Source organism: Gymnogyps californianus, chromosome Z (genome assembly GCF_018139145.2).
Source record: "Gymnogyps californianus isolate 813 chromosome Z, ASM1813914v2, whole genome shotgun sequence".
NCBI lineage: Eukaryota > Metazoa > Chordata > Aves > Accipitriformes > Cathartidae > Gymnogyps > Gymnogyps californianus.
In genome coordinates this window covers 59532567-59557204 of record NC_059500.1, presented here as the reverse complement: position 1 = coordinate 59557204, position 24638 = coordinate 59532567, and the positions used below count along the sequence as shown (strand labels likewise).

Here is a 24638-nt window from a genome sequence, read left to right as displayed (position 1 = left end):
TCAGTGTGTTTCCATTCTGGCCGTAATTCTTGTCAGGTAATTCTGGCACCCTCCAAGGCAGGCCATGATCCAAGCAGCAGGAGTTTCAGGTACAGTTCCAGGCAACAGGAGTTTCAGGTATGGTTAGGGAGTGCCTAATCATCCTAACTCACTGTACCGTAGCCAGGGTAAGAAAGTACCAGATTGTCCCAACTCACCGCACAAGAACACAATGTTGGCTGGTCCTGACATTGCAACCTGGCTCGAGGGGGGCTGCGCCACCACATTCCACCCCATGACCGAAGTCAATCTATCTCCTCCACAGAGTGGTGGTGTGGTTGCCTCTTGCCTCTGTGCCTATAAATAGACAATGCTGCATTTCAGTTATAAGTTGAATGAAAATTTAGAATATGTTAGGTTAACCTCTGTAACTATTAAAGAGGCATATATGTTATTTCATCAAATGGGATTAGACAACATTATATATGAACACCAAGAACACAATGTTGGCTGGTCCTCACATCGAAACATGGCCCGGGCAGGGGCTGCACCACCACACTATGCAAAGATGTATGTTGTATCTAGGAATTCCAATTCAAAATTATACAGATTTTATAAATCTATTGTGCTAATTTATAGCAAAATATATATTTACACTTATCTTTATTTGGGATGATCTAAAAACATGTCTATATATGAATGATCCCTGTATCTTTTTCAGATGAGTTGTTTGTACTATGCCATTTTAGATTACCGTTGAAAAGACACTGTTTGTTTTTGATGAGAATTAAGGCTGTTGTGATAAATGGTTAATGCTGTGCACTGGTTAGATTAATGAGTATATTTGCTAGTAATTTCATTACTTCAGTGCTTCGCTTTTGTAAATTTTGTAATTAAACTCCTTTAAATACAGCTTTTTTAAAGGAAGGTCTGAGTTCTGTTTTCCTAAATTTTAATATTTTCTCTTTTGTGTGAATAAAGACAAGTTTTAAAATAAACAAACAGGGTCATGAATTTTGATTGAAAACACCGGATGATGCCAATTAATTCTGCACAACTCTACAAAACTGTTTTTTTCACTTAGTTTTGTTTTAATCCATTGTACTCTTGGGAGGATATTCATGTTCCCCAAGTCTTAAACTAGTCAGTAAAGTTTTTGAAGGGTTTTCCTGATATGTCAGTTCCTGAGGGTTAGGTATTTAAGAAGGAATTTGATTATTTTCACAAAGGTCTAGTAGATATTTCACTGTGGCCCAGCTTTTATCAGTGGCTGAGAAAAATCAATTTAGGGTTAATGGATCTGGAGGTAATACCTACTCATTAACTTAACTTTGTGCATATATTAACATCCCCAAACTGGGGGCCCGACAGATGCAAACTTTTTTCTCTCTTGAACTAAGCGTTTTATAGAGAAAGTAAGTATTACCTCTGCTTTGTACTTGACTTTACTAAATTAAGCATGCACTTAGAAGTTATGAGGTCTCAATGAGCATATTGAGATTTGAACAAGTTGGGAAGGTGCTACTATGAGTTAATAAATAAAATATAACTTGCTACCTGCTATGTCTTTTTCTAATATTTCCTATGTGCAGTGTCAAAGGTTCAGTAGGGTGTGAGAGCTAGCTGTTGGTGGTCAACTTAAATTCTGTTGTATTACATTTCTTCACTGTCTTCTTCAGGTTTTTATGTCTGGTTTTGCTTGCTTACTTGTTTGTGGAAAATGCATCTGAACGCCCAGTTTATTTGATTCAGGAGTTTTCCCATGTTTAAGAACTAAATTTCATTAGTTGGATGTAAATGATGACAGTATTTTATGGAAAAAAAACTTTATGTAGTGGCTTTGCTGGCAACGATGTGTGCCTATCAACTAAGAAATTCCTTAATTTTATCCCCCCCGGAGCAGATTATTAAAGAAATTACTGTTCTGGGTATTACAAATCTCCTTATGCAAAAGCTATTGTAAAGTTTGCCAAATTTCAAATACATTTGGCAGAATAAGGAACATTTTCATGTACCATAAAAACTTTGAAATAAAATGTACTAGTGTTTAAGGGTTTTTACTCAAGAAATCAGAACATTTTTATTAACAAGTTTAAAGATAAACTTTACAATAGGTGGAAATGTGTTTTCTTCAGGGCTTTTCTATGAAGCCTTACATAGGAATAACTAAACCCATGGTTTTTACTTAGCATTTAAGTCAAGCAGCCTATAAAGAGTTGGACCTATATACTTTGGCTCTGAAAACCCAGGTCCCTCTCTCTCAAGTTGCTAGCATTTATGTTACTAGCAAGCTATAAAAGCGACTTTCATTTTAAAATGCAGGCAGCCAAGAGATGGACAGATATCAGTGTGCCCAGACACACTTGCTGAAGTCAGTTATGGAAGGCTAATCAAAAGTTACAGGTTCAAAATTGGAACAGTTCTTTCTAATGCAGCAGTAATCCACAGCGTTGCTTTTATTCACAACCAGCATTTTTCCAGGTGCACTTGGTATATGTTCTTTAATGAGGTGTAATTCAAATAAACTAATTTTTCCCATTTTACATTTGCAGACGTGTTCCTTCTTGCCTTCAGTTTTAATCTGGCATTTTCCAGGCCAGATAGTTTTTCAGCCAGTGTCATAGAGGAAATGAAACAGGGCTCCACAGGGAAGCTGCCAGCACCTTATCTATGAAGAGGCTACCACATATCCATAATACATTACACCAACTTGAGGCAAGTTCAGTCTTTGTTGTGAGCTATGTATTAGTACAGTTTCTTCTGAACAATTTATAATGATGCTGTGCAAACTGGGTTACTATTAGGAGTGCTAGAAATGCCAGGTTTCAAAATAATACTCCTATTGGTAAAAATATTCAGTGTGAAATACTATATTAAAGCAACACTGAAGCTGAGCTTTTGAAATCACAAAAGGCAGGAAATGCAGAGTTAAGGTTGCCATGGAAACCTTAACTCTACACCTTTAGGTACATAGTATGCTATGGTTTTAATTACTTCCTCTTTACACAACTCTATATAGGTGTCCTCCTTTTATTATGTGAATTCTAATTATATTGAATGCTATTTATAATACATATTAATTGCACCTGCTACTCAGCAAACATCAGAAATCAGGCGTTAGGTGTGGCTGACTGTATCTTGCACTCTAGTATGAAGGTGACTGTATGATGTGAATATTATGGCTAACTTATGGGCCAAGGTATTAAAAAGTGCTTTTTCGGAGTTAGAATTGCACAGTATGGCCATCACATTACACAGTATCATCACAAGAAGAGTAAAATCTTAGAAAACACAGGCAGTTTACAGGAAGTAAACTAAAAATGGTACATCATGGAAGTTTAACCAGGATGATGGTATACTTCTTCAGCAAAGTGTGAAAATACAGCATTAGTGCTTTACAAATATGCATTGTTCCCTCTAGTACTTGATCTTGTACTTCACAGGACATAGCTCTTGCTCCTTCTCCTCCAGTTTCCTTCCCAACAGCTTGGTGAGCAGTGTGAAGCCTCTGCAAAGTTTGCATTAGGCTACAAACCTGAAAATTCTCCGGCCCAATTCAAAATTCCTGTATCTGCCTGCTAACAGGGCAGATTTATATGAAGTTTTGTTTTCTTTTAATTAGCCATTGGCTCAATTGATATGCAACGAATGCCCAGATGTTGAACATTAGGAAAACTCAAGTGGAGAGACCTGGCAGCAAGCTAACATCTTTAGTATGGTATCTTGAAAGGCTTAGCAAATTGTACGGTACATTGCTCAGAAAAAGTCCTCTGTCCATGACAGCAATTCTTATGATGTCTGGGAGAATCTGTTTCAAGAGAGGGCACACTTGCAACTAAAATTTCCAGTATGTTCATTAACGTTTGGAAGATTGTAATCAAAATAGTGTAAATAAAAGGATGCCCTGTGAGAAAGATGTTAAAATGAGCGTCATTAACTTTTATTTCTCAAACAGCTGGTAGCACTTTTGGCAGCACTGTTTGGGTAATAGTAAATATATTTCTAGAATGTATAAATATTAAACAAGGTGAACATGACGTTCAGGTAAAGTAAAATCTTTATATCTTGCCTGGTTTCAGCTAGGACAGAGTTAACTCATTCTTAGTAGCTGGTACAGTGCTGTGTCTTGGATTTAGTGTGAGAATAAGGTTGATAACACGCTGATGTTTTAGTTGTTGCTAAGTAGCGCTTATCTTAAGCGGAGGACTTTTCAGTTTCCTATGCTCTGCCAGCAAGCAGGTGTGCAAGAAGCTGGGAGGGAGCATAGCCAGGACAGCTGAACCGAACTAGCCAAACGGGTATTCCATACCATGGAATGTCATGCCCAGTATATAAACAAGGGGGAGTTGGCCAGGAGGTGCGGATCGCAGCTCTGGCATTGGTCAGCGGGTGGTGAGCAATTGCACTGGGCATCGCTGGGGTCTTTTTCTCTTTTTTTTCCCCTTTTTTTCTTGTTATATCCCTTTTCATGACTATTATTATAATATTTCATTATTATTGTTGTTAGTATTATGGTTTACTTTAGTTATTAAACTGTTCTTATCTGAACCCACGAGTTCTACCTTCTTTCCCAAGTCTCCTCCCCATCCCACTGGGAGCAGGGCAGGGGTGGGGGGAGTGAGGGAGCGGCTGCGTGGTGCTTGGCCGCTGACTGGGGTTAAGCCATGACGATCTACAGTTTTCGTTGGCAGCTACTTCCTAGAAAGCCAAAACGCAGGCTTCAAATGTGAAAGAGAGCATCTGGCTGCCTCCTGACAGCTGGGGTGGCTGCCCCACCAAGCCCTCTGCCCGCGGGCTCACCGGGAGGACCGCACAGCCGTGCTGAGGCAGGCCACGAGTTTGCCCATGGCACTGTCGCACTAGTCATCTGCTGACAGCAGCGACTCGGTGCTTAGCGTTGCTTCCCCCCCCCACTTTTTTGGGCCCTCCTGCTGAGTACTGAAGGATGCAGGAGAGGTTCTTTTTGTGTCCTTCCCTGCTCCTTCCTATCAGCCAAGGCTAGGATGCTTACAACTCTGGAATTCATCCATGAGCTGCTTTTTCCATTCCCACACACTGAATAACCAGCTGAGCAGATACGCATCTACTTTCTTTGATTCTTTTCTTCTCTCTCTTTTGACAGTGGGCAGTGGAAGTTGCTCTTTTTTTATACGGAACTGGCAGCCTGGCCTTGTTTCCTGTCATAAGCAGGAAAAAGATGCCTCTAACCCTTTGCCAGATTGAAACCCTTTTCTTTTTCCTAGGACAAACCATTTGAAAAGGACTACCTCAAGTTTTCACCGTTACTCAGACGCTTCTTACTTAGATATAGGATCTAATGCAGCAGTACTCCAACTTTAAAGGCCTCCTTTTCTGTAAGAATGTTCACCCACCCCTCTGGCACTTAGACATATGCTCCATCTTCTGCCCTTGCCCAGGGTTTTTTTTCTCTTGCCATGGAGATAACTATCTCTGTTCCCTGGTCTGTTGTCTACCGTGGTGGCACGCACTTCAATGCTCTCCTCTTCCTGTAACTCCATCACCTTTTCTCTCCCCAACATCCTCAAAACAGCAAGCCACTCGTGTACAAAACTTGCAGTAAAGTCTGTCCTGACTCTATTCAGTTCAAAGCCTGCGCTACCCACCTCAGTTTCCAGCAGATGATCAGCTTCTTGTACCCCTAGTAACAAACCCTTTCCTTGCCCCCACTAAAACTCTGTCTATTCCAGCAGACTCTCGGGCCTCCTTCTCTCTCCTCTCAACCTCCTCCTCTGCTCGCAACACCAAGTTACTCCAAATGAGCTAGTGTTTCATCTCTTTTCTTTTGTATCAGAATGAATTTGTCAGATGTCTCTGTTGCGTCGTACTTAAAAATTACAGCTTTGCTAATTCATTCTTTCCTTTCCATCCAGGCTACCTTTGGTTACTTAGGCATGGCTGGAACGAACTTTCTGCTATCAGCAAATGCTAGTCACACAAGACAAGAAAGGGAGAAAAAGCTGAGACGCTTCAAATGATGTGGCTGTAGAGTCAGCGTGAGGACTGAGAAGACCATCACCTCCGAGTTTCTGCCATGCTAAGGCAGGAGTTGGAGGCTGGTGACTGGCAGCATACCCGGGGGTCAATACTGGGTCCAATATTTTTCAACATCTCCATTAATGAATTTGACGATGGGGCAGAGCGTACCCTCAGCAAGTTTGCTGATGACAAAAAACTGGGAGGAGTGGCTGATACACAAGAGCTTGTTCTGCTGCCCGGAGGGACCTCGCTGGGCTGGAGAAATGGGCTGAAAGGAACATCATCAAGTTCAGCTAGTAGAATTGAAAAGTCCTGCACCTGCGGAGGAACGAGCCCGTGCACCAGTATATGCTGGGGGCTGGCTAACTGGAAAAGAGCTTTGCAGAAAAGGATCTGGGTGTCCTGATGGACACCAAATGGAAAACAAGCCAGCAATGTGCCTTGGTGGCCAAGGCGGCCAGCAGTCTCCTGGGCTGCATTCGGAGGAGTGTTGCCAAATGGTCGAGGGAGGAGAGAGCTGCGGCTGCTCAGCCTGGAGAAGAGAAGGCTCAGGGGGCATCCCATCGAGGTGTACAAATGTCTGGAGGGAGAGTGTCAAGAAGACGGACCTGGGCTCTTGCCACTGGTGCCCAGTGACAAGAGGCAGTGGGCACCAACGGAAACATAGGCGGTTCCTCCTGAATATCAGAAAACACTTTTTTCCTGTGAGGGTGATTGGAGCAATGGCACAGGTTGCCCAGAGAGCTGGTTGAGTCTCCATCCTTGGAGATCTTCAAAAGCCACCTGGACATGGTCGTGGGCGGCGGGCTCTAGGTGGCCCTGCTTGAGCAGGGAAGCTGGACAACAGGACCACCAGAGGTCCCTTCCAAGCTCTGGGGCTTTCCCCTGGCAGACAAGGGGCGAGTCCTTCTTCCCTGACAGTCCTTGGAGGAGCCCAGTCAGGGCACTCCCTTGGAAAGGAGGAGGTCACTGGGGTTCCCCACCTGCATTACTGGGCTGCCCATTGCCAGGTTGGGGGGCAGCCCCAGAGACCCCTGTGATGTCACTGGGGGGCATCTGTGACGGCCCCAACGTCACTGCTCTTCAGCAGCCGCAGGCTCTGTCCCGCTGCCTTTGGTCCAGGGCTCCTGCGAGTGCACACGCACAGCGTGCAAGCTCCACCAGGACTGTGGACCTCCACCCGGAGTGCTGCCTTTGGGCTGAGCCTTGGCTGGTGGGGCTGCTGCGGGTCCCGCACAGCGGCTGTGCCGTGGCTGTGGGCACCGCTGAAGACTCCCAGCCAGTTCCTCCGCCTTCCCTGCCTGCCTCGTTCAGGTACCCTGCGCTAGCTCGAGTCGTGCTGGTTGTCTGGGGGGAGCAGAGGGGGTGGGGGGTCTTGGACTGGGGGCAGTGTCCCTGGGGGGAGCCGAGGGGGACAGGCAAGTGGGGAGGGCAGCCTTGGGGGCTGGCTGTCCCACAGGGCTGCTTCTGCTGCCGCTTTTCAGCCCGCAAGGAGACCCTTCGAGAGGCCCTTGCCTCCTCTTTCCCCCCCCCCACTTTCTGGGGCTTGCTTTCCTTTCCCTTCCTAGCGCCAGGAAAGCTCAGGCACTTTGAACCTCTCTCTCGGCAGGACATGGCCTCGGGTGCTGAGGAGGCTCCGGAGCCGAGCGGCTCTGCCGTGACGGCCACCGCCAGCCAGCTGCAGCGGGCAGGGCGGTGGGAGGCAGCGGCAGGCAGCCCGTGCTCCATCTGCCTGGGCGAGATGGACGACGCAGCCTCCGTCGACGGATGCTTCCACACCTTCTGCTTCGGCTGCATCCGGCGGTGGGCTGCCACGAGAGCTGCGTGCCCGCTCTGCAGGCAGCCTTTCGACCGCGTCCTGCACGCCATGAGGGCGGACGACGACTACCAGGAGTACGTGGTCGGCTCGTCCGCCCGCCGGCAGAGGACCGCGGCCAGGGAGCGGGCGCGCAGCAGATCCCCGCAGCGGCGCTACCACCTGCGCCCGAGGCTCAACACCAACGAGCCCGCTGCTGGGAGAAGGGGGCCTGCGGGGAGGCGCCGAGGGGTGCGGGGCGACGCAGCTCCAGAGCGCTCCAACGCCTCCGCCCGGCAGGCTGCAGGGGAGCGCCCAGCCAGCCCGGCGGATGGACCTGTCCTCCGCTACGACCTGGTGGCACTGAGAGCGCGGCTGCTTGATTTCGTGGGAACTCCATGAAGGACCAGCTGGCTCCTCCTGCTGCTGCCCCCGCACCCCAACGGCCCCTGCCATCCTCCCCTCACAGCCCTCTGAGCCTTCCTCTAACCCCTCTCTACAACAGCAGCGCAACTCCTCCAGCCCCAAGCCCCGTGGCCGCGGCTGGGAGGCAGGAAGGGGTTGCTCTTCTCTTCGGGGGACAGGCTGCCTGCTTCCCAAAAGCCATTGCAGGGCAGTGAGGCCCGTCTGTTGACCTGCATGCCTTGGCTTGCTCTCAGTCAGGGAAGCAAAGCTCCAAACCCCAAGCGTCCCGGGATTTCAGCAGCAATCCAGAGGCACACTGCCATTCAAGCAAAGCACGCTTGTGCCACGGGCTGAGACACGCTGCTTCCCCTGCATCCAGCAGGACCCATCCCACTCTCACTGCCTTTGAGCCTTCCCCCAGAAACCCCAGCATGAGCCTTGCACATTTCCACAAGCCCCTGAACGACAGCTCAACATCCAAGTGCAAACTAGTAACGAGTGGTGTCCTTCAAGGGCCCGTATGGGGACCAGTACTGTTTAATTCTTCATCAAGGACATGGACAGTGGGACTGAGTGCACCCTCAGCAAGTCTGCAGACGACACCAAGCTGAGTGGTGCAGCTGATATGCCAGAGGGAAGGGATGCCATCCAGAGGGACCTGGACAGGCTTGGGAAGCGGGGCTGGGCAAACCTCGTGAAGTTCAACAAGGCCAAGCGCAAGGTCCTGCACCGGGGTCAGGGCAATCCCCAATAGCAATACATACTGGGTGGTGAATGGGTTGATGGGAGCCCTGCAGAGAAGAACTCGGAGGATACTGGTGGCTAAAGAAGGGGATATGAGCCAGCAATGTGCGCTCGCAGCCCAGAAAGCCCATCGTATCCTGGGCTGCAGAAGAAGCATGGCCAGCAGGTCAAGGGAAGCGATTCTCCGCCTCTACGCTGCTCTCACGAGACCCCCCCTGGAGCGCTGCATCCAGCTCTCAGGTCTTCAGCACAAGAAAGACGTGGACCTGTTGGAGCGGGTCCAGAGGGGGGCCATGAAAATGATCAGAGGGCTGGAGCGCTCATCTCAGTCTCCCGCTTCTGAGCCTTCCCCCAGAAACCCCAGCATGAGCCTTGCACGTTTCCACCAGCCCCAGAACTTCATCCCACAGCTCTGGCCTCGGTCAGTGGGAGGTGAGCAATTGCACTGGGCATCGCTGGGGTCTTTTTCTCTTTTTTTTCCCCTTTTTTTCTTGTTATATCCCTTTTCATGACTATTATTATAATATTTCATTATTATTGTTGTTAGTATTATGGTTTACTTTAGTTATTAAACTGTTCTTATCTGGACCCACGAGTTCTACCTTCTTTCCCAAGCCTCCTCCCCATCCCACTGGGAGCAGGGCAGGGGTGGGGGGAGTGAGGGAGCGGCTGCGTGGTGCCTGGCCGCTGACTGGGGTTAAGCCATGACGATCTACAGTTTTCGTTGGCAGCTACTTCCTAGAAAGCCAAAACGCAGGCTTCAAATGTGAAAGAGAGCATCTGGCTGCCTCCTGACAGCTGGGGTGGCTGCCCCACCAAGCCCTCTGCCCGCGGGCTCACCGGGAGGACCGCACAGCCGTGCTGAGGCAGGCCACGAGTTTGCCCATGGCACTGTCGCACTAGTCATCTGCTGACAGCAGCGACTCGGTGCTTAGCGTTGCTTCCCCCCCCACTTTTTTGGGCCCTCCTGCTGAGTACTGAAGGATGCAGGAGAGGTTCTTTTTGTGTCCTTCCCTGCTCCTTCCTATCAGCCAAGGCTAGGATGCTTACAACTCTGGAATTCATCCATGAGCTGCTTTTTCCATTCCCACACACTGAATAACCAGCTGAGCAGATACGCATCTACTTTCTTTGATTCTTTTCTTCTCTCTCTTTTGACAGTGGGCAGTGGAAGTTGCTCTTTTTTTATACGGAACTGGCAGCCTGGCCTTGTTTCCTGTCATAAGCAGGAAAAAGATGCCTCTAACCCTTTGCCAGATTGAAACCCTTTTCTTTTTCCTAGGACAAACCATTTGAAAAGGACTACCTCAAGTTTTCACCGTTACTCAGACGCTTCTTACTTAGATATAGGATCTAATGCAGCAGTACTCCAACTTTAAAGGCCTCCTTTTCTGTAAGAATGTTCACCCACCCCTCTGGCACTTAGACATATGCTCCATCTTCTGCCCTTGCCCAGGGTTTTTTTTCTCTTGCCATGGAGATAACTATCTCTGTTCCCTGGTCTGTTGTCTACCGTGGTGGCACGCACTTCAATGCTCTCCTCTTCCTGTAACTCCATCACCTTTTCTCTCCCCAACATCCTCAAAACAGCAAGCCACTCGTGTACAAAACTTGCAGTAAAGTCTGTCCTGACTCTATTCAGTTCAAAGCCTGCGCTACCCACCTCAGTTTCCAGCAGATGATCAGCTTCTTGTACCCCTAGTAACAAACCCTTTCCTTGCCCCCACTAAAACTCTGTCTATTCCAGCAGACTCTCGGGCCTCCTTCTCTCTCCTCTCAACCTCCTCCTCTGCTCGCAACACCAAGTTACTCCAAATGAGCTAGTGTTTCATCTCTTTTCTTTTGTATCAGAATGAATTTGTCAGATGTCTCTGTTGCGTCGTACTTAAAAATTACAGCTTTGCTAATTCATTCTTTCCTTTCCATCCAGGCTACCTTTGGTTACTTAGGCATGGCTGGAACGAACTTTCTGCTATCAGCAAATGCTAGTCACACAAGACAAGAAAGGGAGAAAAAGCTGAGACGCTTCAAATGATGTGGCTGTAGAGTCAGCGTGAGGACTGAGAAGACCATCACCTCCGAGTTTCTGCCATGCTAAGGCAGGAGTTGGAGGCTGGTGACTGGCAGCATACCCGGGGGTCAATACTGGGTCCAATATTTTTCAACATCTCCATTAATGAATTTGACGATGGGGCAGAGCGTACCCTCAGCAAGTTTGCTGATGACAAAAAACTGGGAGGAGTGGCTGATACACAAGAGCTTGTTCTGCTGCCCGGAGGGACCTCGCTGGGCTGGAGAAATGGGCTGAAAGGAACATCATCAAGTTCAGCTAGTAGAATTGAAAAGTCCTGCACCTGCGGAGGAACGAGCCCGTGCACCAGTATATGCTGGGGGCTGGCTAACTGGAAAAGAGCTTTGCAGAAAAGGATCTGGGTGTCCTGATGGACACCAAATGGAAAACAAGCCAGCAATGTGCCTTGGTGGCCAAGGCGGCCAGCAGTCTCCTGGGCTGCATTCGGAGGAGTGTTGCCAAATGGTCGAGGGAGGAGAGAGCTGCGGCTGCTCAGCCCGGAGAAGAGAAGGCTCAGGGGGCATCCCATCGAGGTGTACAAATGTCTGGAGGGAGAGTGTCAAGAAGACGGACCTGGGCTCTTGCCACTGGTGCCCAGTGACAAGAGGCAGTGGGCACCAACGGAAACATAGGCGGTTCCTCCTGAATATCAGAAAACACTTTTTTCCTGTGAGGGTGATTGGAGCAATGGCACAGGTTGCCCAGAGAGCTGGTTGAGTCTCCATCCTTGGAGATCTTCAAAAGCCACCTGGACATGGTCGTGGGCGGCGGGCTCTAGGTGGCCCTGCTTGAGCAGGGAGGCTGGACAACAGGACCACCAGAGGTCCCTTCCAAGCTCTGGGGCTTTCCCCTGGCAGACAAGGGGCGAGTCCTTCTTCCCTGACAGTCCTTGGAGGAGCCCAGTCAGGGCACTCCCTTGGAAAGGAGGAGGTCACTGGGGTTCCCCACCTGCATTACTGGGCTGCCCATTGCCAGGTTGGGGGGCAGCCCCAGAGACCCCTGTGATGTCACTGGGGGGCATCTGTGACGGCCCCAACGTCACTGCTCTTCAGCAGCCGCAGGCTCTGTCCCGCTGCCTTTGGTCCAGGGCTCCTGCGAGTGCACACGCACAGCGTGCAAGCTCCACCAGGACTGTGGACCTCCACCCGGAGTGCTGCCTTTGGGCTGAGCCTTGGCTGGTGGGGCTGCTGCGGGTCCCGCACAGCGGCTGTGCCGTGGCTGTGGGCACCGCTGAAGACTCCCAGCCAGTTCCTCCGCCTTCCCTGCCTGCCTCGTTCAGGTACCCTGCGCTAGCTCGAGTCGTGCTGGTTGTCTGGGGGGAGCAGAGGGGGTGGGGGGTCTTGGACTGGGGGCAGTGTCCCTGGGGGGAGCCGAGGGGGACAGGCAAGTGGGGAGGGCAGCCTTGGGGGCTGGCTGTCCCACAGGGCTGCTTCTGCTGCCGCTTTTCAGCCCGCAAGGAGACCCTTCGAGAGGCCCTTGCCTCCTCTTTCCCCCCCCCCCACTTTCTGGGGCTTGCTTTCCTTTCCCTTCCTAGCGCCAGGAAAGCTCAGGCACTTTGAACCTCTCTCTCGGCAGGACATGGCCTCGGGTGCTGAGGAGGCTCCGGAGCCGAGCGGCTCTGCCGTGACGGCCACCGCCAGCCAGCTGCAGCGGGCAGGGCGGTGGGAGGCAGCGGCAGGCAGCCCGTGCTCCATCTGCCTGGGCGAGATGGACGACGCAGCCTCCGTCGACGGATGCTTCCACACCTTCTGCTTCGGCTGCATCCGGCGGTGGGCTGCCACGAGAGCTGCGTGCCCGCTCTGCAGGCAGCCTTTCGACCGCGTCCTGCACGCCATGAGGGCGGACGACGACTACCAGGAGTACGTGGTCGGCTCGTCCGCCCGCCGGCAGAGGACCGCGGCCAGGGAGCGGGCGCGCAGCAGATCCCCGCAGCGGCGCTACCACCTGCGCCCGAGGCTCAACACCAACGAGCCCGCTGCTGGGAGAAGGGGGCCTGCGGGGAGGCGCCGAGGGGTGCGGGGCGACGCAGCTCCAGAGCGCTCCAACGCCTCCGCCCGGCAGGCTGCAGGGGAGCGCCCAGCCAGCCCGGCGGATGGACCTGTCCTCCGCTACGACCTGGTGGCACTGAGAGCGCGGCTGCTTGATTTCGTGGGAACTCCATGAAGGACCAGCTGGCTCCTCCTGCTGCTGCCCCCGCACCCCAACGGCCCCTGCCATCCTCCCCTCACAGCCCTCTGAGCCTTCCTCTAACCCCTCTCTACAACAGCAGCGCAACTCCTCCAGCCCCAAGCCCCGTGGCCGCGGCTGGGAGGCAGGAAGGGGTTGCTCTTCTCTTCGGGGGACAGGCTGCCTGCTTCCCAAAAGCCATTGCAGGGCAGTGAGGCCCGTCTGTTGACCTGCATGCCTTGGCTTGCTCTCAGTCAGGGAAGCAAAGCTCCAAACCCCAAGCGTCCCGGGATTTCAGCAGCAATCCAGAGGCACACTGCCATTCAAGCAAAGCACGCTTGTGCCACGGGCTGAGACACGCTGCTTCCCCTGCATCCAGCAGGACCCATCCCACTCTCACTGCCTTTGAGCCTTCCCCCAGAAACCCCAGCATGAGCCTTGCACATTTCCACAAGCCCCTGAACGACAGCTCAACATCCAAGTGCAAACTAGTAACGAGTGGTGTCCTTCAAGGGCCCGTATGGGACCAGTACTGTTTAATTCTTCATCAAGGACATGGACAGTGGGACTGAGTGCACCCTCAGCAAGTCTGCAGACGACACCAAGCTGAGTGGTGCAGCTGATATGCCAGAGGGAAGGGATGCCATCCAGAGGGACCTGGACAGGCTTGGGAAGCGGGGCTGGGCAAACCTCGTGAAGTTCAACAAGGCCAAGCGCAAGGTCCTGCACCGGGGTCAGGGCAATCCCCAATAGCAATACATACTGGGTGGTGAATGGGTTGATGGGAGCCCTGCAGAGAAGAACTCGGAGGATACTGGTGGCTAAAGAAGGGGATATGAGCCAGCAATGTGCGCTCGCAGCCCAGAAAGCCCATCGTATCCTGGGCTGCAGAAGAAGCATGGCCAGCAGGTCAAGGGAAGCGATTCTCCGCCTCTGCGCTGCTCTCACGAGACCCCCCCTGGAGCGCTGCATCCAGCTCTCAGGTCTTCAGCACAAGAAAGACGTGGACCTGTTGGAGCGGGTCCAGAGGGGGGCCATGAAAATGATCAGAGGGCTGGAGCGCTCATCTCAGTCTCCCGCTTCTGAGCCTTCCCCCAGAAACCCCAGCATGAGCCTTGCACGTTTCCACCAGCCCCAGAACTTCATCCCACAGCTCTGGCCTCGGTCAGTGGGAGGTGAGCAATTGCACTGGGCATCGCTGGGGTCTTTTTCTCTTTTTTTTCCCCTTTTTTTCTTGTTATATCCCTTTTCATGACTATTATTATAATATTTCATTATTATTGTTGTTAGTATTATGGTTTACTTTAGTTATTAAACTGTTCTTATCTGGACCCACGAGTTCTACCTTCTTTCCCAAGCCTCCTCCCCATCCCACTGGGAGCAGGGCAGGGGTGGGGGGAGTGAGGGAGCGGCTGCGTGGTGCCTGGCCGCTGACTGGGGTTAAGCCATGACGATCTACAGTTTTCGTTGGCAGCTACTTCCTAGAAAGCCAAAACGCAGGCTTCAAATGTGAAAGAGAGCATCTGGCTGCCTCCTGACAGCTGGGGTGGCTGCCCCACCAAGCCCTCTGCCCGCGGGCTCACCGGGAGGACCGCACAGCCGTGCTGAGGCAGGCCACGAGTTTGCCCATGGCACTGTCGCACTAGTCATCTGCTGACAGCAGCGACTCGGTGCTTAGCGTTGCTTCCCCCCCCCCACTTTTTTGGGCCCTCCTGCTGAGTACTGAAGGATGCAGGAGAGGTTCTTTTTGTGTCCTTCCCTGCTCCTTCCTATCAGCCAAGGCTAGGATGCTTACAACTCTGGAATTCATCCATGAGCTGCTTTTTCCATTCCCACACACTGAATAACCAGCTGAGCAGATACGCATCTACTTTCTTTGATTCTTTTCTTCTCTCTCTTTTGACAGTGGGCAGTGGAAGTTGCTCTTTTTTTATACGGAACTGGCAGCCTGGCCTTGTTTCCTGTCATAAGCAGGAAAAAGATGCCTCTAACCCTTTGCCAGATTGAAACCCTTTTCTTTTTCCTAGGACAAACCATTTGAAAAGGACTACCTCAAGTTTTCACCGTTACTCAGACGCTTCTTACTTAGATATAGGATCTAATGCAGCAGTACTCCAACTTTAAAGGCCTCCTTTTCTGTAAGAATGTTCACCCACCCCTCTGGCACTTAGACATATGCTCCATCTTCTGCCCTTGCCCAGGGTTTTTTTTCTCTTGCCATGGAGATAACTATCTCTGTTCCCTGGTCTGTTGTCTACCGTGGTGGCACGCACTTCAATGCTCTCCTCTTCCTGTAACTCCATCACCTTTTCTCTCCCCAACATCCTCAAAACAGCAAGCCACTCGTGTACAAAACTTGCAGTAAAGTCTGTCCTGACTCTATTCAGTTCAAAGCCTGCGCTACCCACCTCAGTTTCCAGCAGATGATCAGCTTCTTGTACCCCTAGTAACAAACCCTTTCCTTGCCCCCACTAAAACTCTGTCTATTCCAGCAGACTCTCGGGCCTCCTTCTCTCTCCTCTCAACCTCCTCCTCTGCTCGCAACACCAAGTTACTCCAAATGAGCTAGTGTTTCATCTCTTTTCTTTTGTATCAGAATGAATTTGTCAGATGTCTCTGTTGCGTCGTACTTAAAAATTACAGCTTTGCTAATTCATTCTTTCCTTTCCATCCAGGCTACCTTTGGTTACTTAGGCATGGCTGGAACGAACTTTCTGCTATCAGCAAATGCTAGTCACACAAGACAAGAAAGGGAGAAAAAGCTGAGACGCTTCAAATGATGTGGCTGTAGAGTCAGCGTGAGGACTGAGAAGACCATCACCTCCGAGTTTCTGCCATGCTAAGGCAGGAGTTGGAGGCTGGTGACTGGCAGCATACCCGGGGGTCAATACTGGGTCCAATATTTTTCAACATCTCCATTAATGAATTTGACGATGGGGCAGAGCGTACCCTCAGCAAGTTTGCTGATGACAAAAAACTGGGAGGAGTGGCTGATACACAAGAGCTTGTTCTGCTGCCCGGAGGGACCTCGCTGGGCTGGAGAAATGGGCTGAAAGGAACATCATCAAGTTCAGCTAGTAGAATTGAAAAGTCCTGCACCTGCGGAGGAACGAGCCCGTGCACCAGTATATGCTGGGGGCTGGCTAACTGGAAAAGAGCTTTGCAGAAAAGGATCTGGGTGTCCTGATGGACACCAAATGGAAAACAAGCCAGCAATGTGCCTTGGTGGCCAAGGCGGCCAGCAGTCTCCTGGGCTGCATTCGGAGGAGTGTTGCCAAATGGTCGAGGGAGGAGAGAGCTGCGGCTGCTCAGCCCGGAGAAGAGAAGGCTCAGGGGGCATCCCATCGAGGTGTACAAATGTCTGGAGGGAGAGTGTCAAGAAGACGGACCTGGGCTCTTGCCACTGGTGCCCAGTGACAAGAGGCAGTGGGCACCAACGGAAACATAGGCGGTTCCTCCTGAATATCAGAAAACACTTTTTTCCTGTGAGGGTGATTGGAGCAATGGCACAGGTTGCCCAGAGAGCTGGTTGAGTCTCCATCCTTGGAGATCTTCAAAAGCCACCTGGACATGGTCGTGGGCGGCGGGCTCTAGGTGGCCCTGCTTGAGCAGGGAGGCTGGACAACAGGACCACCAGAGGTCCCTTCCAAGCTCTGGGGCTTTCCCCTGGCAGACAAGGGGCGAGTCCTTCTTCCCTGACAGTCCTTGGAGGAGCCCAGTCAGGGCACTCCCTTGGAAAGGAGGAGGTCACTGGGGTTCCCCACCTGCATTACTGGGCTGCCCATTGCCAGGTTGGGGGGCAGCCCCAGAGACCCCTGTGATGTCACTGGGGGGCATCTGTGACGGCCCCAACGTCACTGCTCTTCAGCAGCCGCAGGCTCTGTCCCGCTGCCTTTGGTCCAGGGCTCCTGCGAGTGCACACGCACAGCGTGCAAGCTCCACCAGGACTGTGGACCTCCACCCGGAGTGCTGCCTTTGGGCTGAGCCTTGGCTGGTGGGGCTGCTGCGGGTCCCGCACAGCGGCTGTGCCGTGGCTGTGGGCACCGCTGAAGACTCCCAGCCAGTTCCTCCGCCTTCCCTGCCTGCCTCGTTCAGGTACCCTGCGCTAGCTCGAGTCGTGCTGGTTGTCTGGGGGGAGCAGAGGGGGTGGGGGGTCTTGGACTGGGGGCAGTGTCCCTGGGGGGAGCCGAGGGGACAGGCAAGTGGGGAGGGCAGCCTTGGGGGCTGGCTGTCCCACAGGGCTGCTTCTGCTGCCGCTTTTCAGCCCGCAAGGAGACCCTTCGAGAGGCCCTTGCCTCCTCTTTCCCCCCCCCCCACTTTCTGGGGCTTGCTTTCCTTTCCCTTCCTAGCGCCAGGAAAGCTCAGGCACTTTGAACCTCTCTCTCGGCAGGACATGGCCTCGGGTGCTGAGGAGGCTCCGGAGCCGAGCGGCTCTGCCGTGACGGCCACCGCCAGCCAGCTGCAGCGGGCAGGGCGGTGGGAGGCAGCGGCAGGCAGCCCGTGCTCCATCTGCCTGGGCGAGATGGACGACGCAGCCTCCGTCGACGGATGCTTCCACACCTTCTGCTTCGGCTGCATCCGGCGGTGGGCTGCCACGAGAGCTGCGTGCCCGCTCTGCAGGCAGCCTTTCGACCGCGTCCTGCACGCCATGAGGGCGGACGACGACTACCAGGAGTACGTGGTCGGCTCGTCCGCCCGCCGGCAGAGGACCGCGGCCAGGGAGCGGGCGCGCAGCAGATCCCCGCAGCGGCGCTACCACCTGCGCCCGAGGCTCAACACCAACGAGCCCGCTGCTGGGAGAAGGGGGCCTGCGGGGAGGCGCCGAGGGGTGCGGGGCGACGCAGCTCCAGAGCGCTCCAACGCCTCCGCCCGGCAGGCTGCAGGGGAGCGCCCAGCCAGCCCGGCGGATGGACCTGTCCTCCGCTACGACCTGGTGGCACTGAGAGCGCGGCTGCTTGATTTCGTGGGAACTCCATGAAGGACCAGCCGGCTCCTCCTGCTGCTGCCCCCGCACCCCAACGGCCCCTGCCATCCTCCCCTCACAGCCCTCTGAGCCTTCCTCTAACCCCTCTCTACAACAGCAGCGCAACTCCTCCAGCCCCAAGCCCCGTGGCCGCGGCTGGGAGGCAGGAAGGGGTTGCTCTTCTCTTCGGGGGACAGGCTGCCTGCTTCCCAAAAGCCATTGCAGGGCAGTGAGGCCCGTCTGTTGACCTGCATGCCTTGGCTTGCTCTCAGTCAGGGAAGCAAAGCTCCAAACCCCAAGCGTCCCGGGATTTCAGCAGCAATCCAGAGGCACACTGCCATTCAAGCAAAGCACGCTTGTGCCACGGGCTGAGACACGCTGCTTCCCCTGCATCCAGCAGGACCCATCCCACTCTCACTGCCTTTGAGCCTTCCCCCAGAAACCCCAGCATGAGCCTTGCACATTTCCACAAGCCCCTGAACGACAGCTCAACATCCAAGTGCAAACTAGTAACGAGTGGTGTCCTTCAAGGGCCCGTATGGGACCAGTACTGTTTAATTCTTCATCAAGGACATGGACAGTGGGACTGAGTGCACCCTCAGCAAGTCTGCAGACGACACCAAGCTGAGTGGTGCAGCTGATATGCCAGAGGGAAGGGATGCCATCCAGAGGGACCTGGACAGGCTTGGGAAGCGGGGCTGGGCAAACCTCGTGAAGTTCAACAAGGCCAAGCGCAAGGTCCTGCACCGGGGTCAGGGCAATCCCCAATAGCAATACATACTGGGTGGTGAATGGGTTGATGGGAGCCCTGCAGAGAAGAACTCGGAGGATACTGGTGGCTAAAGAAGGGGATATGAGCCAGCAATGTGCGCTCGCAGCCCAGAAAGCCCATCGTATCCTGGGCTGCAGAAGAAGCATGGCCAGCAGGTCAAGGGAAGCGATTCTCCGCCTCTACGCTGCTCTCACGAGACCCCCCTGGAGCGCTGCATCCAGCTCTCAGGTCTTCAGCACAAGAAAGACGTGGACCTGTTGGAGCGGGTCCAGAGGGGGGCCATGAAAATGATCAGAGGGCTGGAGCGCTCATCTCAGTCTCCCGCTTCTGAGCCTTCCCCAGAAACCCCAGCATGAGCCTTGCACGTTTCCACCAGCCCCAGAACTTCATCCCACAGCTCTGGCCTCGGTCAGTGGGAGGTGAGCAATTGCACTGGGCATCGCTGGGGTCTTTTTCTCTTTTTTTTCCCCTTTTTTTCTTGTTATATCCCTTTTCATGACTATTATTATAATATTTCATTATTATTGTTGTTAGTATTATGGTTTACTTTAGTTATTAAACTGTTCTTATCTGGACCCACGAGTTCTACCTTCTTTCCCAAGCCTCCTCCCCATCCCACTGGGAGCAGGGCAGGGGTGGGGGGAGTGAGGGAGCGGCTGCGTGGTGCCTGGCCGCTGACTGGGGTTAAGCCATGACGATCTACAGTTTTCGTTGGCAGCTACTTCCTAGAAAGCCAAAACGCAGGCTTCAAATGTGAAAGAGAGCATCTGGCTGCCTCCTGACAGCTGGGGTGGCTGCCCCACCAAGCCCTCTGCCCGCGGGCTCACCGGGAGGACCGCACAGCCGTGCTGAGGCAGGCCACGAGTTTGCCCATGGCACTGTCGCACTAGTCATCTGCTGACAGCAGCGACTCGGTGCTTAGCGTTGCTTCCCCCCCCCACTTTTTTGGGCCCTCCTGCTGAGTACTGAAGGATGCAGGAGAGGTTCTTTTTGTGTCCTTCCCTGCTCCTTCCTATCAGCCAAGGCTAGGATGCTTACAACTCTGGAATTCATCCATGAGCTGCTTTTTCCATTCCCACACACTGAATAACCAGCTGAGCAGATACGCATCTACTTTCTTTGATTCTTTTCTTCTCTCTCTTTTGACAGTGGGCAGTGGAAGTTGCTCTTTTTTTATACGGAACTGGCAGCCTGGCCTTGTTTCCTGTCATAAGCAGGAAAAAGATGCCTCTAACCCTTTGCCAGATTGAAACCCTTTTCTTTTTCCTAGGACAAACCATTTGAAAAGGACTACCTCAAGTTTTCACCGTTACTCAGACGCTTCTTACTTAGATATAGGATCTAATGCAGCAGTACTCCAACTTTAAAGGCCTCCTTTTCTGTAAGAATGTTCACCCACCCCTCTGGCACTTAGACATATGCTCCATCTTCTGCCCTTGCCCAGGGTTTTTTTTCTCTTGCCATGGAGATAACTATCTCTGTTCCCTGGTCTGTTGTCTACCGTGGTGGCACGCACTTCAATGCTCTCCTCTTCCTGTAACTCCATCACCTTTTCTCTCCCCAACATCCTCAAAACAGCAAGCCACTCGTGTACAAAACTTGCAGTAAAGTCTGTCCTGACTCTATTCAGTTCAAAGCCTGCGCTACCCACCTCAGTTTCCAGCAGATGATCAGCTTCTTGTACCCCTAGTAACAAACCCTTTCCTTGCCCCCACTAAAACTCTGTCTATTCCAGCAGACTCTCGGGCCTCCTTCTCTCTCCTCTCAACCTCCTCCTCTGCTCGCAACACCAAGTTACTCCAAATGAGCTAGTGTTTCATCTCTTTTCTTTTGTATCAGAATGAATTTGTCAGATGTCTCTGTTGCGTCGTACTTAAAAATTACAGCTTTGCTAATTCATTCTTTCCTTTCCATCCAGGCTACCTTTGGTTACTTAGGCATGGCTGGAACGAACTTTCTGCTATCAGCAAATGCTAGTCACACAAGACAAGAAAGGGAGAAAAAGCTGAGACGCTTCAAATGATGTGGCTGTAGAGTCAGCGTGAGGACTGAGAAGACCATCACCTCCGAGTTTCTGCCATGCTAAGGCAGGAGTTGGAGGCTGGTGACTGGCAGCATACCCGGGGGTCAATACTGGGTCCAATATTTTTCAACATCTCCATTAATGAATTTGACGATGGGGCAGAGCGTACCCTCAGCAAGTTTGCTGATGACAAAAAACTGGGAGGAGTGGCTGATACACAAGAGCTTGTTCTGCTGCCCGGAGGGACCTCGCTGGGCTGGAGAAATGGGCTGAAAGGAACATCATCAAGTTCAGCTAGTAGAATTGAAAAGTCCTGCACCTGCGGAGGAACGAGCCCGTGCACCAGTATATGCTGGGGGCTGGCTAACTGGAAAAGAGCTTTGCAGAAAAGGATCTGGGTGTCCTGATGGACACCAAATGGAAAACAAGCCAGCAATGTGCCTTGGTGGCCAAGGCGGCCAGCAGTCTCCTGGGCTGCATTCGGAGGAGTGTTGCCAAATGGTCGAGGGAGGAGAGAGCTGCGGCTGCTCAGCCCGGAGAAGAGAAGGCTCAGGGGGCATCCCATCGAGGTGTACAAATGTCTGGAGGGAGAGTGTCAAGAAGACGGACCTGGGCTCTTGCCACTGGTGCCCAGTGACAAGAGGCAGTGGGCACCAACGGAAACATAGGCGGTTCCTCCTGAATATCAGAAAACACTTTTTTCCTGTGAGGGTGATTGGAGCAATGGCACAGGTTGCCCAGAGAGCTGGTTGAGTCTCCATCCTTGGAGATCTTCAAAAGCCACCTGGACATGGTCGTGGGCGGCGGGCTCTAGGTGGCCCTGCTTGAGCAGGGAGGCTGGACAACAGGACCACCAGAGGTCCCTTCCAAGCTCTGGGGCTTTCCCCTGGCAGACAAGGGGCGAGTCCTTCTTCCCTGACAGTCCTTGGAGGAGCCCAGTCAGGGCACTCCCTTGGAAAGGAGGAGGTCACTGGGGTTCCCCACCTGCATTACTGGGCTGCCCATTGCCAGGTTGGGGGGCAGCCCCAGAGACCCCTGTGATGTCACTGGGGGGCATCTGTGACGGCCCCAACGTCACTGCTCTTCAGCAGCCGCAGGCTCTGTCCCGCTGCCTTTGGTCCAGGGCTCCTGCGAGTGCACACGCACAGCGTGCAAGCTCCACCAGGACTGTGGACCTCCACCCGGAGTGCTGCCTTTGGGCTGAGCCTTGGCTGGTGGGGCTGCTGCGGGTCCCGCACAGCGGCTGTGCCGTGGCTGTGGGCACCGCTGAAGACTCCCAGCCAGTTCCTCCGCCTTCCCTGCCTGCCTCGTTCAGGTACCCTGCGCTAGCTCGAGTCGTGCTGGTTGTCTGGGGGGAGCAGAGGGGGTGGGGGGTCTTGGACTGGGGGCAGTGTCCCTGGGGGGAGCCGAGGGGGACAGGCAAGTGGGGAGGGCAGCCTTGGGGGCTGGCTGTCCCACAGGGCTGCTTCTGCTGCCGCTTTTCAGCCCGCAAGGAGACCCTTCGAGAGGCCCTTGCCTCCTCTTTCCCCCCCCCCCACTTTCTGGGGCTTGCTTTCCTTTCCCTTCCTAGCGCCAGGAAAGCTCAGGCACTTTGAACCTCTCTCTCGGCAGGACATGGCCTCGGGTGCTGAGGAGGCTCCGGAGCCGAGCGGCTCTGCCGTGACGGCCACCGCCAGCCAGCTGCAGCGGGCAGGGCGGTGGGAGGCAGCGGCAGGCAGCCCGTGCTCCATCTGCCTGGGCGAGATGGACGACGCAGCCTCCGTCGACGGATGCTTCCACACCTTCTGCTTCGGCTGCATCCGGCGGTGGGCTGCCACGAGAGCTGCGTGCCCGCTCTGCAGGCAGCCTTTCGACCGCGTCCTGCACGCCATGAGGGCGGACGACGACTACCAGGAGTACGTGGTCGGCTCGTCCGCCCGCCGGCAGAGGACCGCGGCCAGGGAGCGGGCGCGCAGCAGATCCCCGCAGCGGCGCTACCACCTGCGCCCGAGGCTCAACACCAACGAGCCCGCTGCTGGGAGAAGGGGGCCTGCGGGGAGGCGCCGAGGGGTGCGGGGCGACGCAGCTCCAGAGCGCTCCAACGCCTCCGCCCGGCAGGCTGCAGGGGAGCGCCCAGCCAGCCCGGCGGATGGACCTGTCCTCCGCTACGACCTGGTGGCACTGAGAGCGCGGCTGCTTGATTTCGTGGGAACTCCATGAAGGACCAGCCGGCTCCTCCTGCTGCTGCCCCCGCACCCCAACGGCCCCTGCCATCCTCCCCTCACAGCCCTCTGAGCCTTCCTCTAACCCCTCTCTACAACAGCAGCGCAACTCCTCCAGCCCCAAGCCCCGTGGCCGCGGCTGGGAGGCAGGAAGGGGTTGCTCTTCTCTTCGGGGGACAGGCTGCCTGCTTCCCAAAAGCCATTGCAGGGCAGTGAGGCCCGTCTGTTGACCTGCATGCCTTGGCTTGCTCTCAGTCAGGGAAGCAAAGCTCCAAACCCCAAGCGTCCCGGGATTTCAGCAGCAATCCAGAGGCACACTGCCATTCAAGCAAAGCACGCTTGTGCCACGGGCTGAGACATGCTGCTTCCCCTGCATCCAGCAGGACCCATCCCACTCTCACTGCCTTTGAGCCTTCCCCCAGAAACCCCAGCATGAGCCTTGCACATTTCCACAAGCCCCTGAACGACAGCTCAACATCCAAGTGCAAACTAGTAACGAGTGGTGTCCTTCAAGGGCCCGTATTGGGACCAGTACTGTTTAATTCTTCATCAAGGACATGGACAGTGGGACTGAGTGCACCCTCAGCAAGTCTGCAGACGACACCAAGCTGAGTGGTGCAGCTGATATGCCAGAGGGAAGGGATGCCATCCAGAGGGACCTGGACAGGCTTGGGAAGCGGGGCTGGGCAAACCTCGTGAAGTTCAACAAGGCCAAGCGCAAGGTCCTGCACCGGGGTCAGGGCAATCCCCAATAGCAATACATACTGGGTGGTGAATGGGTTGATGGGAGCCCTGCAGAGAAGAACTCGGAGGATACTGGTGGCTAAAGAAGGGGATATGAGCCAGCAATGTGCGCTCGCAGCCCAGAAAGCCCATCGTATCCTGGGCTGCAGAAGAAGCATGGCCAGCAGGTCAAGGGAAGCGATTCTCCGCCTCTACGCTGCTCTCACGAGACCCCCCTGGAGCGCTGCATCCAGCTCTCAGGTCTTCAGCACAAGAAAGACGTGGACCTGTTGGAGCGGGTCCAGAGGGGGGCCATGAAAATGATCAGAGGGCTGGAGCGCTCATCTCAGTCTCCCGCTTCTGAGCCTTCCCCCAGAAACCCCAGCATGAGCCTTGCACGTTTCCACCAGCCCCAGAACTTCATCCCACAGCTCTGGCCTCGGTCAGTGGGAGGTGAGCAATTGCACTGGGCATCGCTGGGGTCTTTTTCTCTTTTTTTTCCCCTTTTTTTCTTGTTATATCCCTTTTCATGACTATTATTATAATATTTCATTATTATTGTTGTTAGTATTATGGTTTACTTTAGTTATTAAACTGTTCTTATCTGGACCCACGAGTTCTACCTTCTTTCCCAAGCCTCCTCCCCATCCCACTGGGAGCAGGGCAGGGGTGGGGGGAGTGAGGGAGCGGCTGCGTGGTGCCTGGCCGCTGACTGGGGTTAAGCCATGACGATCTACAGTTTTCGTTGGCAGCTACTTCCTAGAAAGCCAAAACGCAGGCTTCAAATGTGAAAGAGAGC

The 24638-nt window shown here is 53.5% G+C and overlaps 4 protein-coding genes across 4 annotated transcripts; all 4 read left to right on the top strand.

Moving 5' to 3' along the window:
- Positions 1-7588: 7588 nt before the first annotated feature.
- Positions 7589-8173, top strand: LOC127027779 (E3 ubiquitin-protein ligase Topors-like). Its single transcript, XM_050913615.1, has one exon. The coding sequence runs from the start codon at positions 7589-7591 to the stop codon at positions 8171-8173; it is 585 nt and encodes a 194-aa protein (XP_050769572.1).
- Positions 8174-12569: 4396 nt separating this feature from the next.
- LOC127027778 (E3 ubiquitin-protein ligase Topors-like) lies at positions 12570-13154 on the top strand. The gene has a single exon (XM_050913614.1). The coding sequence runs from the start codon at positions 12570-12572 to the stop codon at positions 13152-13154; it is 585 nt and encodes a 194-aa protein (XP_050769571.1).
- A 4396-nt stretch (positions 13155-17550) lies between these two features.
- On the top strand, positions 17551-18135 carry LOC127027777 (E3 ubiquitin-protein ligase Topors-like). Its single transcript, XM_050913613.1, has one exon. The coding sequence runs from the start codon at positions 17551-17553 to the stop codon at positions 18133-18135; it is 585 nt and encodes a 194-aa protein (XP_050769570.1).
- Positions 18136-22529: 4394 nt separating this feature from the next.
- LOC127027776 (E3 ubiquitin-protein ligase Topors-like) lies at positions 22530-23114 on the top strand. Its single transcript, XM_050913611.1, has one exon. The coding sequence runs from the start codon at positions 22530-22532 to the stop codon at positions 23112-23114; it is 585 nt and encodes a 194-aa protein (XP_050769568.1).
- Positions 23115-24638: the final 1524 nt, after the last annotated feature.